This window comes from Lissotriton helveticus, chromosome 6, assembly GCF_964261635.1.
Source record: "Lissotriton helveticus chromosome 6, aLisHel1.1, whole genome shotgun sequence".
Lineage (NCBI taxonomy): Eukaryota > Metazoa > Chordata > Amphibia > Caudata > Salamandridae > Lissotriton > Lissotriton helveticus.
In genome coordinates, this window is record NC_136067.1 from 1,756,538,002 (window position 1) to 1,756,555,369 (window position 17,368).

Here is a 17,368-nt window from a genome sequence, read left to right on the forward strand (position 1 = left end):
TCCAAAGAGAAAGCCTAAGTGGGAAGGGTATGCCCAGACGTGGGTCCCGTGCTCACTACGCCACTGGAGTCAAGCTATCCTGGCTGATGAGGCCTGAAAGCCCGAAACCGGTCCTAGGATGCTTTATTCCGGTCCAGGAAAGACATTGCCTGGCAGTTCGGTCTGGACTGTTCCCATGAGGCACAGGGTCAAGACTGATTTGCATATGGCTATGTCTGAACTGGGGTGGCATGGTGAGCAAAATAACGATGGATTAAACCCAGATCTGTGACTGGGGGTGAATGTTTGACAATGTTCAGCATTCCGTCCATCATCTTTTTGTGTTCCAAAGAGAAGGCGGGCACCCTCACACGCTGAGCCCAACGTGCTCTGCCTCAGTGGGCAGCAACACGGAGTTGGGCGGCGGCGTCAGACCCGGCAACAGCCCTCCAATCCTTGGCGCAAAAAGCAGCTGTCCCACTGGCTTGGAGCTCGTAAGCGGCAGTAGGGCCCCTGGTCGGACGCGGAGGTCTCCACTGGACAGCGGCAGGAGGAGCAGGTCCCCGATGCCTGGCGCGGCTTTTTGAAGTAAGTGCTAACTCACCCTCATTAAACCTCCCAAGCTCCCCCTCCCGTGTACTGGAAACGAGATGTGCCGAGGAGCATGCAGTGACCTTAAGTGACAGGACCACTACCATGTGGTGCGTTAACCAGTAAAGACATTTGTATTTTGGTGCTTGACTGTGTTTTGGTCGCTCTTCGTTAGGCCAAAATCTTCAGTTGTTTTGAACGGAATTTGTATGACGTTGGAACCTCCTCGTGACTGCCCCTGCCCTCTCAGTCTTGATAACAGTGCCCTAACTTCCCCTTGTAGAGTTCAAGAATAATTTGTATAATGTAGGGGCTTATAACTCCACTGTGAATGGGGTTCTAAGAGCAATAATAAATGTGTGTGTATGAGGGGGTTTATGGTGGGGTCGGATCGAAAACGAGAGTATCCAAAGAAGTGTAGCTAGGAATTCTTTCCAAGAGACCCGTCCAGGTATTTAAGAGTGGCTAAAAAATGGTAACTAAAATCCAGTTTCCCAGTTCGCGGCAGCTGATCAAAATGTTGGTGCCCATTCAAGCTTTCTATTATTGTGCCTAGACATATCACACAATAACGGACCTATGTCTAAAACAAGCCATACACATTGGCTTCACTAGTGCGAGTCATCAGAATCAGATACATGAATACCAATTTGTTGTGAAAAATCTCAAATGTTTCAATTTTGAAAAGATGAGACTTTAAATGAAGCGTTACAAAGGTCTGTGAAATTGAAAAGGTTTTCAGAGTGTCAATAACTCCGGTCATCCTTGCACCATTTTCCTCTGCAGTCTCACTGTTAAACATGTACATCTTCTTTTTTATTTTTTTTCTCCTGTCGATCTGAAATCTTCCATCTGAATATCTCACACCTCATTAGTCCTTGCTTTTCGCTATCAACTTATGCACTTGCTTCCTTGTATGTCCTTCACACCACTGCCCCCCACACCCATTCATTCACCTGTACTCACTGCATTTTCTTTTATTTTTATCCTGTCTGTAGACAGATTTGTACATTCTACACACATTCCTATAGACTCACAATCACAGTTAACACATATGTGCCAATTCCTCTGTGAGCTGCCCAAAGAGGCAATGGATCCAGAAGTGCATGAAGTTTGAACACCTAAATGAGCCACTGACAAGCACTTTGGGAAACTTGCACTGCATTCAGCTTCTATTCTAGAGCCATGTAGGTTATAAACACCAACGCACAACCTAAACTCACTCAGATGCCTAGAGGGGACTGAGTTCACAGTACACAGTATACAAGAGTCGGCTTTGGTATGAAAAAGTACTTTTGCCTATAAGATGATTTGAATATACGGTCCGGTGGGGACATGTTTCAAAGTCGTTTTTTAATTACTGCTAACCTGAGATCTGTCCCAAATAAAGCCCTGACTGTGAGTGGTTGCATTCCGCTTTTTCAATAGAAGCCAAGTGGTTCCTTCAGTTTCAGGGACTGCTAAGGCAATGTGGGTTTTTTAAGACCCCATAAATATGTTTGCCTTTAGGCAATGATTTGTTTTTGGGGGATTGATGCGAACACACAGCATTCTTCCACATAAAGTAGTGTCCACATTATGAAAAACCATTTGCAATGCAGTAGGTCTCACATTTACGCGAGTTTAAACTATTGCTATTGTAAATGACAATGCCTTTTATTTATGTTTTAAAAACCAAAATAAAAGGCATAGCCATTTAGAATGCCAATAGCTCAAACTTGCGTAACTGCGAGACCTATTGCATTGCAAATGCTTGTTAAATCATTTTCTGAAATGTTTTCATCATTTCTTATTGTCATTCCATGTATTGTTCCTCAGTCGGATGGAAACCTTGAGTTGACTTTCCTGCATGATGACTCCATTTGCTCATTTTTTCAGTTTGGCTTGTTATTCTAAAACAATTATGTTGGTGTCAAGTACTTTTGTACGCAGGTTTGGAGAAATTCAAGCCTTTTGTATTTCACCCCCACTCCCTTTCAAAGCTTTCTACCCGGATAAGTTGGCACATCATCCTTTCCCAAGGTAGTTTTTGAATTTCTTAGGGACCAACGTATTACCCATCCATCTTTTCTTTCCTCCTCTGCATCCAACCACGGAACAGAAACATCTGCGTAGGTCGTACCCCAGGCATGGAGTGTGGTACAACTTGACATAGATGACCTGCTGCCTTTTGGCTTCACTGAAGCTAAAAAGGCATAGACAGTAACCATACATCCTTTTGTGTTGGGTTATCCTCTATATCAAGATCTGTTGTGCCCTAGCCAAGAATGATCCTCTGGCGAGTATTCATGCTCATTCCACCAAGGCCATGGCTACTTTCATGGCTTTTTCCTGAGGCATTACAGGTATCCACATCTGCTGCACAACTACATGACCTTCGTGCATACTTTTCTAATTGTCTTGTGTCTGAGGCACTCCGTGATGGGTACTTTACTTGAGCTGCGTTGCATGATTTTCACCTCCCAGGAAAGTACTTCCTGGAAGAGAGTAACCTATGTAAAGAACTGTACCTTAATGAATTGTCTTTGTTGCAAATAAACTACTGGTCTATCTATTGTACATTTAATGAATTAATGCATTATACTTTTAAAGGAAACGATTGTACATGGAAGTATTTGAATATACGCGTCCTATGATGCATCCTGAACCTGGCAAATTTTACCAAATTAATCCTGATGAATACGAGCATCCTAACCCATGGAAAGAAAGCTTCCAGCAGCTGGTAGGAAGATTCACTTTATATGATAGTTCACATTGTGTTTCTTTAATGCAGTTATAGATATTTTGAAAGTGTTCTGAAGTTGTTTTTAAAAACCACAGTTTAAAAATAGAATTAAAATATTTTAAAATTGTGTTGTATTTTGAATCTGCATGAATTGAAAAATCTTGGCTCAAAATAAGTATTTATTCCCTTTGATTAATAGTTTATCCCCCTGCCAGAATGTAGTCTGGCTACAGAGGAAGGGGCTTCATTTGCCATTGTGGCGAGGACGGCAGCTGAGGTTTTGTGATTTATTCTTCCTTCATTGGCAGTAGAGATGAACTTCTTGACTATTTGTATCTATGTCATTTATAGAGCGCAACAGCTGCCCCAACCAAGAGGCGTCCCGGCGCTAGTACCCGAATAGGCAACATCAGCGCAGGAAGCAGTCTACACAGTGGGGAAAAAGAAAGGTTTTAATAGCTTTCCTTAATTCAGACAAGTTGTCAAGCCCTCGAATATGGCGTGGCAAAGAGTTCCAGAGAGTCGCCGCTCTATACCGGAAGGAACGGTCTACGGCCCGGGTTCTCCTGACCCGAGGTACCACCAGTAAATGTTGGCCCATGGACCGAAGCGGACGGGACAGGACATAAAAGGAGAGCAAATCTGTCAAGATATTAGGGGAGGTCAGTTTCAAGATCTTGAAGGCTATACAAAGAGCCTTGAACTCGATTTGTTGAGCCTTGAACTCGATTTGTTGAGCCACAGGCAGCCAATGAAGGCGACAAATTGTACTGGTCACCAAACAGACTCTACAAAGGCCCAGAAGAGCTCTTGCTGCAGCGTTCTGTACTGTAACCTATGTATTTCAGCCTTGTTGGCTCTTAGGTACAGAGAGTTCGCATAATTAAGTCTGGATGTAATCAAGGCTTGAATAATGATCTGTCTGGTTGGTGCATCAAAGAAACCTAAAATAGTTTTCAGCCCGCGCAATAAACCAAAACAGGTGCCCGCCACCTTCTTTGTTTGAGTCTGGAAACTAAGAGAAGAATCCATCTAAACCCCTAAGGTCTTCACCACCTGCTTAGGAGGGGGGGAGGAGGGTGCCTAGATTCATGGGCCACCAGTGTTCATTCCATAACCCATGATCCCTTCCCACCAGCAACACCTCCGACTTGCTGGCATTCAGCTAGAGGCAGTTAGCTGTGATCCATTCGGCTAATGCCGCAAGTTCGCCTTGAAACTTTGCGGCATCGTGTCTGGAGTTGCTCGTAAGGGCTACCACCAGCTGAGTGTCTTCGGCGTTGGATACCATCGTCAGTCACCTGCTCCTGACCATTACAGCCAGAGGTTGGAAGCCTTTTTTCCTTCCGTCAGTGGAGGGCAGGTTCAGGGGGTAACGCACAACACCACTACCATACCATGTGGTATTGTAACAAGTAGGGTGGGGTTGTGGACCCTTTGTCAAGAGGCCGTGCGTCTCGGGACATGCCTGGAACGTTGTTGGGACAGAAGCGTCCTCTGCATGTTAATGGACGTGTTCCCCTGCCCTGAGTGCCCAACTGTACCATTGTCTGGATCCCTAATGCTGATTTTTGTTGTCCTAGGCAGACGCAGATCATACGCTTGTCATGACATAGACCTGTCTCGAGGATAGTGGTGGGGTTGCCCCAGTAGGGGCTCCCAAAACTCTACCTTCATAGTTATGCCAGTTGAAGCTCACTGTTAGGCAGCAGACAAGTCCAATGGAGAACTAATTCGGTCATTAACCTTCATTGAAAGAAGTGCGAATGTAGAACTGCAGCAGTATTTTTGCACTTTGCACTAGGGCACACGTTGGATTATTTTGTAATCCTGGGAATCTTGCTTGTAAAAGATATTTCAGGAAAAAAACACACTCGAATATCCAAACTGCACATAAAGGGCATGATTTGGGAGAGGTTCGCTCAGCTTGAGTGTTTTCACAGTTAATGCATGTTCTGCAGAAAGCAGAATTGGGTAATAGAGGGGCCATCACTTCTCACCTTCTAAGCTGTGATGTCTGCAGCACACGCACGAACTGGGAGAAATTGCCAGTTAAATATATTCGTTTTGGATAGCACAGTTGCATAAAAAGAGGCAACCACTTCTACACTGCACAAGCTCCGACTTTCATGACAAGCACTGGCATAGCCAATAGGTCTCGCCTTTTGGACCTTACAGGTATTTAGTTATGCCTCAGGTCCCAAAGGCAAGACCTATTGGCTATGCCAATGCTTGTTTTTTTACCTGCCTACAGGCTCATTCAACTTTTTAAAGTTCAGTTCGATATAGAGTTCTGCGCAGTGCAGGAGTGGTGAGTCTGCCCTGGATGTATATGTATTTGAGATGGGTACAGTACAGGGCTAGAGCAGTGCTGTGCAGTACATTCATGGTGGATGCATTTACTGGGGTACATGTTTACCTGCGAGCGGTACAGTAAGTGAGAGATGTAATGCTGTGCAGTGCATGTGCAGTGGAAGCATATGCTGTGTGTATGTGTGCTTGCTAGAAGTGCAATACTTGAAGGGTGAAGTTTTTTCATGCACGTGCATGATGAGTTTGTGTGCTGGTGCTGTATGCTTGAAAAGAGTCCACCATGGCATAATATAGAAAGGTTACAGTAATGCGCATTGTGCACAGAAGGAATGTGTAGGCTGAATGTGTTCCTGGAGTGGCACAATTCATGGACATGACCGTACTGGACAGCATGTGTGCTGTGTATGTACACTGAGTGCAACTGTGCAGTCCAGGCTTTCCTGGTGAAGACATGAGAAGAGAAATGCCTGCAGACAGATGTGTATTGCTACATTTATGTGAGCTGGATGGGGCACACTGGAGGAAGGGAGAGGCACTCCCCCTGTACACTTCAAAAGGGTGCTCTTTGATTCAGTGACAGATTGCAAGGAAGGGGCTAGGATAAATCTCAGGAAGAACGCTGGTCTGATAAGGGAATAATAAAAAATAGGACTGGGAGCCCAGGATGAACCTTTTGATGCACATATCATTGTGCCTGACAACCAAGCGTGAAATCTAGTCACTCCCATGACCTGTGTAGTGGGACTATCAGCTTTGAAGTATCTTGCTGTGACAGATATCCTTTCAAGAGGAATAAGTGAAAGAAAAGTGTACACTTCAAAAAAAGTAGAAACCCTACATAAAACTTCAGACTCAGACCCTAATGTCTGGAAATGGATTATAAGAAGGAGAGGTTGAACCCCCAATAAAATTAATCTGCCAAGCAGCTAGATGGACTGTGTGACGAGAAGAAGTTCTACAAAACGTCTTCCTGTGACCAGGACTCTGGGACAAGGGCTGCTAGTCTCCCTGTTGGGTGAAGGGACATCTCCTAGAGAAACCAAGATCACCTTCTCTGGAGCACAAGCACCTGCCTGCTTGCCCAGACCAGTGTGCCCTGTGAGGAAGAGGAGAGTGTTGGAGGGAGTGAGGTCTAGTGGGGAGCCCAGCCGAGTGGACTTCCAGTGTGAGGAGACAGTTGCTGCACCAATCGGGTCGTTGCCCATGTGAAGATTTCTGTCTGCACCCCTTGTATGCCAGGAGGGGGCGGCCGTGAAGATAGCTGTGTGCAGAGTGCCGTGCGGGACAAGTGAAGCCATGTGGCATCTGTGACGGTGACCTCTATTGTCAGGAGGGGAGGCTTTGGTACAGAATACCTTGTGGTGAGGTCTGTCGTCTTGACTGGTGGAATTTTGCCAACCCTGTGTGCCAGGAGTGGCTACTGATACTTAAGTGGTTGCGAGGATCAGGCCGTCACCTGAGAAATCTTGAGTTGTGATGCATGGGTCACCATGAAGCAACGAGGATTGAGCCAGAACTGCCCCAGTGAAACTGAGGAATGTGCGCAACGCTGTATCACCAGGAGCACAGGAATCCAGTCACTCCTCCACCAGCACCAGTGGGGAGAGTGCAAGACTTTGCGTGCTGGAAGACCACTATAGCACCCCAAATCGCTGCTGGAATGTGCTGCGGATACCCAGAGAGAGCTGCATGAAGCTAACTCCTTGCACAGGACTGGAGCAATGTGAGTGTCCATGATTGGGGCACTTGCTGGGACACTGAACGCCTCCTCTGTGCTGGAGCAGGTAAGACTGGTTACGGGCCTTTCGAGCCCAGAGGGAACTCGCTGCGGTGCCAAGACACTTTTGACTATTTTATGAAAAGCTGGAGTGGACTCTTGCGTTAAGGTCTACTTGGGAGCGTTCCCTGGATGTTATGAGTCAAGTTAATTGACTGATATTCGAAGACCCTACTCCGCCTCAAAAACGAAGGGAGCCTTGGACTGCTTGACGAAAGCTACCACTTAGAGTCAAGTGCAGAAGGGGTATTTGGCCCAGTTGTTCAGGGTCCATAGTGGGTCGAGCTCCGGCACATCCATCATAAAAACCCTCAACGCTTACGGTAGGGCTCAGTAATCCCTGTGTGCCCGATGGCCCTCTGAAAGGCATTATTCATTACTGATTTCTGCTTATGTTTTATTAATTTTCCATATGTTACGCAAATCTTTGAAAGTTGGCTTTTCGGCTTGGCATTGCTGCTTGAGAAACTTATTGAATTCAAATTTTGCAGAGACATGTACTGTAAACCATGATGGTGGTACACGTTGATTGAAAAAAAACAGTCTAAAATAAATACTGCTAAACCCACTAAGGTCATTAATTGCTGTGATTTATGTAAATTGCACGTATAGTTGTGCAGCGAAAAACTTCAGCTGCTTCAGTTGGATAGGAGAAATGAGTGTATTAAGTCATTGTTGGCTGATTTTTGTTTTACATTTCTTATAGTATAAAGGAGCACATGTGAAACCTGGGTTTGCAGAGCACTTTTACAGTAATCCAGCACGGTACAAAGGACGAGAGAATATGTTGGTAAGTTTGATATCTACATGAAGTTCTTGATGTATAAATGAGGACCAATAATTCTTATTGTAGTAATGCTTAACTTTCTTTTTCTTGTAGTATTACGATACCATTGAAGATGCTCTCGGCGGAGTTCAAGAAGCTCATTTTGATGGGCTTATATTTGTGCACTCTGGAATATATACCGATGAATGGATATATATTGAATCTCCAATCACAATGATTGGTGCAGGTATAAAATACAGAAGGAACTGTCTGATTACAGCTGTATTGTGAAATTAAGACTCGGGTGGTACATTTACCTACGGAATACATGATCCATTAACTTCTGACTGTCCAGCCCCCCAAGAACAGTTCCCATGCCACCATTTCTGTGCAGTATGCACACAGGGTTCAAGTGGTCTCGACCGTTCACTTTTACACGTGCACACCCAACACCCAGCCTAAAATATAGGATGACCGAAACTCACAACACTTAAAATTATTGAACAAACCGTTACTGGGGGGAGTTAGTAGGCAGTATCCCCACATAGTTATTAGTAAAATGGCCTCTGCACCAGTCAACAGTCTAACTGTAACACTGCCAGTCCTACAACCTAGGTGAGGGGGATAGAAGCCACCATCCCTCAGAAAGGAGGCACTCTCTATATGTTAAGGAGACATCAGAGTATAAGGAAATACAGCTTCTTGCATGATTGTCAAAACTCAATGGGGGAAGATTAGAGTACAAACCATGAAGGTATAAAAGGGTATGGCAATCCTGCTTTTTCATGAGCTCAGTGGCAGAAATAAAATATCTGGTCTGTTAGTGCCGGTAATGTTAGTAATTGGAATCCCTGTTGTTAGTAGAGATGGAAGATCAAATCTGCACCTCCCAGGGAAATAAACTGAACACACGTCACTTGATATGAAGTAAAAGATAAGAGGTGCAGCTTAAGGAGAAACATTTTAGGAGATGATGAGGAATGATGATGACAGTAGCAAAGTATTAATGTATACCTTTGTTCTTCCTCCTCCACCACATAATTTCTTTCTTTCAGCAGGTGATTGAAGCTTCACTTATAAAGACATGCATAGTGTGTGTTGAAATGTTCTGCCTTGCGTAGAAGTCAACCTCTTGATAATCAGTACACTCAATCCGCTCCCCCTCACTATACACAAAAAATTATCTCTGGGTTACTGCAGGAATTTGCTGTGAACACCAATAGAAGCACTCCTCTCCTCTATACCCTGCAAGTATTTTGAGCTCCTGTCAGTCTTTACAAATGGGAAATGGCGGAAGCATGCTAAGGAACCTTTCGAGGCAGTACAAGAGGGAGTGGAACCTGTAAACAATGATCCTTCTCCTTCAGAACTGCTGCTAATTATCTATTGGTTGTTATAAATAAGAAGTTGAAGATGTTTGTAGTGTTGATTTGTAAGAAGCAGCTCTAGTCTTCCTGCTTGTGTGCTAACCCGGGTGTAGCTACATTTATTGGTCTATAACTTATTAGAAAAATTGTTTGAGTGCATGTTTTTGCCTTTTATTAGTCTATACTAATAAAATTTGTATTTTGTTTCTTGCAGCCCCGGGTAAAGTGGCAGACAAAGTCATAATTGAGAATACTAGAGACTCCACCTTTGTTTTTATGGAAGGGTCTGAGGATGCTTATGTTGGGTACATGACTATAAGGGTAAGAAACACTGCATTTTTAGTGAATCATAAAAGTGGATATATTCTTTTTTCTTTTTTTTTTTTTAGTACAATTTTTTTTTTTCTTTTCAGTTCAACCCTGATGATAAGTCTGCCCAGCATCACAATGCACACCACTGCTTAGAAATTACAGTAAACTGCAGTCCAATAATAAATCATTGTATCATTCGAAGTACATGTACAGGTCAGTGTTTTTACCAATTGAAATGCAATTTCATAGGTCACATTGTAGTGTATATCTGTATGTGTTATTTGTGGAGCACAGACGTAGCTGAACGGTAGCGTCACCGTTCTCTAAATAATGAAGGAGAATGTAGTATTTTGTCAAAGCATATTATGTATGTATACATGGAATGCACCTAATTGTCTGCTTATTGGTACAAGGTTATGACTTTTATGTTCTCTTTGGTACTGTAAAGAAATTACCATCAGATTAGTAATGGGACTAGGTCATGCTTTTGACAAGTCTTGATCGGAACCTTTGGTGAAACTGGCTAACCTGTCTGTGATGTTACAGAAGTCATGGCCACGTACCAATAAGTACTCTCTTAAGCAATATCTGAAAGAGACACGTTAGTGATAGATTCATTACCTTAGAATATCCCCAGACGTCAGACTGGATCCGGAAAGTTTTCGTCTGCAGTACCCCTGCCCGTCGGTGGGTGGCGTCGTGCTGCTCTGCATCCGTTGCTGGCGTCGTAAGCGCCGAGATGACATCACAGAGACTACTTAGGCGCCACCCATGCCCGCTGACGTCAGTTCTTTCTTTTTCCGCGCCAGCAAGCGCAGATCCGATTAGAGTACGTACCCTAGTCACTTTTTGACTAACTTTTTTGAGACTTTTGTCTATAGTTCTTTTGAGTCTTTGACTCCTGGTGCCGCATAGGGATGCCTGGGTTTAAATCCTATGGGGCCTGTTGGTGTACGATGTAGGTGGCTGACCCCCATGGAGTCTGTCTCACTGTCTGAAACACCACCATGACCCCCAGTCATGTTCCGACTGTCTGCCATGGCTCAGAAGGCTTTGTGGTAGCGGTCCTGAAGGCTGCTGGAGGCCCAGCAGTCGTCTCTGCACCGTTCGAGGTCCAGGGGTCGACTGAGGGACATACCGCGGAGCCATCACCATCGCTCCTCGGGGTCGGAGGCTTCACACTCTGAATCGGGTAAGAGACGTCCCAAGAAAAAGTTGAGGAAGCGTTTACGCTCTCCGACGTACCCCCATCTGTTTCCGGACGAGGGGGCCGGGGGTATTTCCCCATGGCGCCGTTGGAGCCTGAGAGTCCCGTGGCCTACCCACCTTGTCCGGCCGTCGGCGACTCCTGCCCAAGTGGAAGAATTTTTTTGCTGCTATGTACCGCCTTTTCAGGCCTTGGGCTCCCGCCGGTGCGTTTTCGGGCCCGCGCGGTCCCAGCAGAGGGCCCTTGCTTGCTGCCGGCGGCTCCGGCCCCGGCGGCACCTGGTCCTCTGCCTGCGGCTCTAGCCCCGGCACCACAGGGTCCTCCAGCCCCGGCAACTCCCTCGACTCCATTACCGGCTCTGCAATGGGTCCCATTCGTCCCACCTCCGTCCATTCCTGGGTTTCTGGTCAATGTTGCTGTGGGTTGGGACCCTAAATGGGACATGGAGCTGGATCGTAGCTGGCCGGCGCTGCTGGACCATTTGTATTCCCCTGTTCCTCCCCCGCCGCAGCAGCCTGTGCCTCGGACGGTGGAGGAGGGGGACGACTGGGAGGGGTCTGAGGACCCTCTTGCACAGCAGTGCGAGTCTGAACAGGAGTAGGCGGAGGAGTCGGAGGATGCAGGGGGCCTTGATCTCTCCTGTGAGCCTGGTTTTTTGTCTCCTCCTGCTGTCATGGAGGAGGGCGCCACATATACTGTGGTGCTCCGTAGAGCCCCTGAGGCCCTTGACCTTGACTTGCCTACAGTCACTCTCAAAACCAACTTCCTCACTGAAGTTATTCAGCAGGCGGCAAGTTCTATGGCGCCTCTTCTTCCTTTCAATGCGGCGTTAGCGGATGTTTTGCAGCGTGAATCTTTCTGGATTCACTATGCTGTGCATTATTCCTCGGTCTAGTGGTTGGGTCCAGAATCGTAGTCTTTTCTTTCTTTCATTTTTTTTTTTCTGTAGCCCAGGTGGGCGTCGACGTCCCTCCTTTTGGTGTACTTCCTGTGACGTCGGCACGCTTCCAGCGGAAGCTCCCACCTTTGGGCGCCATCTTCAGATTCTTTTTTCCGCCGTTGGGTCTGGATCGTTCCCGAGAGGCTCCAGAGTTTTGGAGGAAAGAACACACAGAAAAGTAGAATTTTGCACGGAAAAGTCTGAGAAGACGACGAGGAACAACACCATCGAGCCGGGATGACGAAGGAGAACTTTGAGAACTTAGACGTCCAACGGAGAATGCGCACACAGGGGGCCCCATGAGCGCAAGAAATGGACAAGACACCTTTTAAATTCTGCCGTAACTGCCACCACAAATACGTGCAGAAGGACCAGCACCCGGTTTGTAACCTCTGCCTACCGGTCGACCACGAGAACAAGGACTGCATCACATGCTCTGCCTTCACACAGAAGACTCTCCAGGTTAGAGAGCGAAAGAGAAGAGCCAACTACGACATGCAAGGCAAGGGACAACCGCCGTCACTTCGGGACCTGGGGCTCTCGAGCGACAAGGAGGACAACATCGCCGGAGAAGACGACGACTACACGGTTGTAGAGACCGATAAAAAGACTTCTAAAGAGGTAGGAGAGTCGGCGACCCCTAAGCCCGCGACAGACCCTCGAAAGTCTGAGTCAGACTCTAAAAAATCAGAGTCTAAGTCCTCGAAGGGAGCACTGGCGCCGAAAATCTCGACGGCCACAGCTGCATCCAAGGACAAACAGCCCAGCGGATCCTTCGAAAAGGACTCCCAGGTGGCGAAGACCGGCGAAAAGCCAAGATCGTCAAAGCACGTCCCCGAAAAGGAACGATCGACTTCGAAGGAGAAGGACCCGAAGGTCGCTTTGGCATCGACAAAGGACCCGAAGGTCATTTCGACGTCACCGAATACGTCGAAGAGATCAGCCGAACTGTTAGACGCCGAACAGGCCGCCGAACTGGAGATAAAGACGAGACGGCTCAAGGCTGAAATGGGTAACATCCTGCAAAGAAAGAAAGAAGGAGTTTGACGAAAAGATGAAGAGGTTCGCGATTCCGCCAAAGACGGTGATCGTTGAAAGAGAAGAGGAGGAGGACTTTGATGCCGAAGGGCCGCCGAAAAGTTGCTAGACCCAGGACCATCCAGAGGAAGAAGCCTTCTACTACAAGGAGGAGGGCGACAATGATCAGCGAACGACCCTCGACTCGGCATCCGACTAGGACACAGGACCTGGAGCGGCAGGACCTCGACACCGAAAGCCCAGAAGAGGCCGTGGACACGTACCCTTCGAGGCTTTCGCCGCCAGATGACATTGGGTTTTACAATATGGTCATCAGGAACGCGGCAACGGCCTTTGGAGTCAAGCTAGATGAGGAAAAACCAAAAGCAGACTTCCTCTTGGAGACCCTGCTCCCCACACAAACTAGGAGCAAGTACCTCCCCATGATTGAGACTGTCATGGCCCAGGGGAAAGAGGCGTTCAAGGAACCGGCAACATGCAGGTCCATCACGCCTAGGACGGAGAAGAAATGTAAACACTCCTCTAAGGATCCTCCCTACATGTGAGGATCCGTTACAGCGGACTCCATTATTGCGGCGACGGCCAGGAAAAGGGCAAATGTGCCAACATCAGGGCCACCACCAGACAAGAAAAGCAGGAGGATGGACCTAACTGGTATAAAGATAGAAAGAAATGCAGCAATGTACTGGCGCATGGCAAACTCAAACGCCCTGCTGAACAGGCACCAGTACCAAATTGTGGATGAGATCGGACAGCTGATCAAACACCTCCCAGACGAGTACCAACAAAGAGCTTCACACCTTGTGGAGGAGGGGAAAAATGTGCCAAACTTTTGCCTCAAAACAGCCTTGGATGGAGCGGACACGTCCAGCAGACTGATGATGTTGGGAATCACAGAGAGATCTCAGGCTTCAAACCCGAGGTACAGCACAACATTCTAAGCACCCCATTCAATGGGGAGACACTGTTTGGGGCGCCGGTGGATGAAAAGCTCACCCAGCTCAAGAAAGAAAACAAAACTGCAAGGTCCATGGGAGCCTTACAATTCAGGGGGATGAAAAGGGGTACCCCATCACGGAGACCGAACGGAAGAGGAGGAAACCAGCCAGGAACGTCACACCAGACATTCCAACAGTCCCACCAGGGCGACAGCCAAAGACAAAAGGGACATCAAAAACAAACCTGGCACTACCAGCAAAGGGGCCAGTCCTTAAGCGGGAGGGCGAACGGACGAGGACAAAATAAAAGAGGGAGCCAACAACCCACCTCAAAGTGACTCCGTCACGCAATACGTGCCCACCCACACAACTCCTCCCAGGGTGGAGCACAACAAGACCAACAGAGGGTTACACGGACCAAACATCAACGAACAAGTAACACCAGTAGGAGGCAGGCTAAGTCATTTCTTCCGGGAGTGGAAGAAGATAACCTCAGACAAATGGATACTCAACATCATACAGTTCGGATACTGCATAGAACTAGAAAAGACACCGCCAAACAGGAAACCAAAAAGGAAGGCACAGTCGGGAAAGAAGCTAGAGCTACTTCAAAGGGAAGCGAAGGAACTCCTGCAAAAGGAGGCAATCGAACCAGTACCATACAGAGAAAGGAACAAAGGAGTGTACTCAACCTACTTCCTGGTACCAAAGGTGGACGAAACACTGAGACCCATCCTTGACCTAAGGTTCCTAAACAAGTACATAAAAAAAAACGTTCAAGATGACGTCCCTACAAGAGGTCATTCCTCAGATAAGGGACGGAGACTTCATGGCCACCTTAGACCTCAAAGATGCCTACCTGCACATCCCAGTGAACAGGCAGCACAAACATCTACTGAGATTTACCATCAACAAAGATCACTACCAGTTCACAGCCCTAGCATTCGGGCTAGGATCCGCACCAAGGGGCTTCACCAAGTGCCTCGCAGCAGTGGCTGCGCACCTAAGGAGGGAAGGGATCCATGTATACCCTTACCTGGATGACCCGCTAATAAAGGCAAGTACACACGGGACATGCAAAGAACACGCACAGAGCGTGACAAGTACACTGATGGACCTGGGATTCTCCATTCACTGGGGAAAATCCTCAATGGAACCAGAGCAAGTAAAAATCTTCCTAGGAGCACAGACCAACACCAAACAGAGCAAGGTGTTCCCCAGCGACAAGAGAACAGTGGCCCTGCTGAAGGAGACGACCTCTCCCAGAAGGGGCGAGCTCTGACAGTGAGGACAGCGAGCAAGGTCATGGGCATGATGGCCTCCTGCATACATCTGGTACCAAATGTACGGCTCCACATGAGACCATTCCAGGAATGGCTGTAAGAACAATGGTCATAAGCTAGAGGAAGTTGGGAAGATCTAGTGGTTGTAACGCACGCAGTGCAGGAGGAGGGATTGTGGTGGAACAAGAAGACATAACCGAAGGGAAGCCTTTAACACCACCAACCCCAACGGTGACCATCATGGGATGGGGAGCACACATGAGCAAGCTCAGGGTGAGGGGTCTGTGGACTCCAGTGGATGCGGTCAAACACATCCACTACCTGGAACTAAAGACCGTGTTCCTCGCCCTAAAAGCCTTCCAGACAAAACTGTACAACCAGAGAGTGTTGATCCAGACAGACAACACAACAACGATGTTCTACATCAACAAGCAGGGAGGAACACAATCAGCCCCGCTATCGAACCTCTCACAGGAGATATGGAGATGGGCCATCCCACTCAAAATAGACCTGCTAGCCATATACCTACCAGTGAAGGACAATGTGGAAGCAGACTGGCTCAGCAGACAGACATCGGCATCCCACAAGTGGGAGCTCAATACACAGGAAACGCAAAGGCTATTCAGAAGGTGGGGAACACCGACAATAGACCTATTTGCAACACACCAGAATGCAAAATGCCGATACTTCGCATCCAGGCAACCAGGGGAAGGATCCCTGGTAAATTCCCTATGGATAAGCTGGTCGAAAACATTTGCTTACGTTTTTCCACCGATACCACTGATACACAGAGTACTCAACAAGTGCAGAACCAGCAACATGACTCTGATCCTGGTGGCACCCCAGTGGGCCAGGCAGACCTGGTACTCACAGATAATGGAAATGGTACAGGGTGCACCCCACAAGTTCGGGATAAGGAAAGACTTACTCTCCATGCAAAACTGAGAAGTACTACACCCAGAGCTAGAGAGCCTCAGCCTAGCAGCATGGCTCCTGAAGACATAGAGTTTGCACACCTAAAGTTACCTGAGCGCACCCTGCGGGTACTACGAGAGGCAAGGAGACCTAGCACACCAAGGTGCTATGTGGCAAAATGGAAGAGCTTTACACAATGGTGCAGCAAGAAAATGCCACACAAGAAGATGACAAGGAAATCAACGGTGCTAAGATATCTCACGCACCTGCTGAAGGCAAAACTAACTAAGTTCATCCTCACTAAGAGTACACCTAGCAGCGATAGTAGCCTACACAAGAGGAGAAACTGGGAAGTGTTTCTTTACATCAAATAGTAAAGAGGTTCCTGGAAGGGGCAAAGAGGATCGCAAACAGATCTCATGAAAGCGCCCTTTGAACCCATTCATAAGGCCTCCCTACAAATGCTGACAATGAAAACTGCCTTTTTGGTGGCAATCACCTCGCTACGCAGGGTGAGTGAACTACAGGCGCTAACGCTACAAGAACCCTACATCCAAATACACAATGATAGGGTGGTGATGAGAACTGAGCCACACTTTATGCCAAAGGTGGTGTCAAGGTTCCACATCAACCAGACTGTACAAATACCATGCTTCTTTCAGAAACCGGCCACAAGCGCAGAGAGGGCAATGCACACTCTGGACGCTAAAAGGGCAGTAATGCACTACATAGAAAGAACCAAGGAGCACAGGAAAACAAAGCAGTTCTTTGTGTCCTTCGCAAGCAGTTTCCTGGGTAGACCAGTAACAAAGGGAACCATCGCACAATGGATCGCACAAATTATACAATACTGCCACAGACTGGCAGACCAAGAACTAGCAGAAGGGGCACGGGCCCACTCTACCAGGAAAAAAGGAGCAACAATAGCCTTCCTGGCTAACACACCCATTCAAGACATATGCCTGGAGGCAACATGGGCTTCAGTGCACACGTTCACTAAGCACTACAGTGTGGATATACAAATGAACAAGGAAGCACAAGTAGGACAGAAGGTGCTTCAACATATATTCAACAACCAACGCTCATCTTCCACCCAGCCGCCACAAACATAACAAACCGCTACAAAGTCTGTGGGCAGCATAGTGAATCCAGAAAGATTCACGCTGCAAAACAAATAGTTTCTTACCTGTCGGTGTAGTTTTGCAGCTTGAAGATCT

General features: G+C 47.2%; 1 protein-coding gene across 2 annotated transcripts in view; it reads left to right on the forward strand.

Annotated features, from left to right (window-relative positions):
- FBXO11 (F-box protein 11) overlaps positions 1-17,368 on the forward strand; it is a 501,351-nt gene that overhangs the window by 120,990 nt on the left and 362,993 nt on the right. For both annotated transcript variants that reach the window (XM_078649648.1, XM_078649649.1), the window contains exons 5-9: positions 3,163-3,292; positions 8,092-8,175; positions 8,266-8,398; positions 9,733-9,839; positions 9,932-10,043. In XM_078649648.1, coding sequence (XP_078505774.1) covers positions 3,163-3,292; positions 8,092-8,175; positions 8,266-8,398; positions 9,733-9,839; positions 9,932-10,043 — 566 coding nt within the window. The remainder of the gene's footprint in view (positions 1-3,162; positions 3,293-8,091; positions 8,176-8,265; positions 8,399-9,732; positions 9,840-9,931; positions 10,044-17,368) is intronic.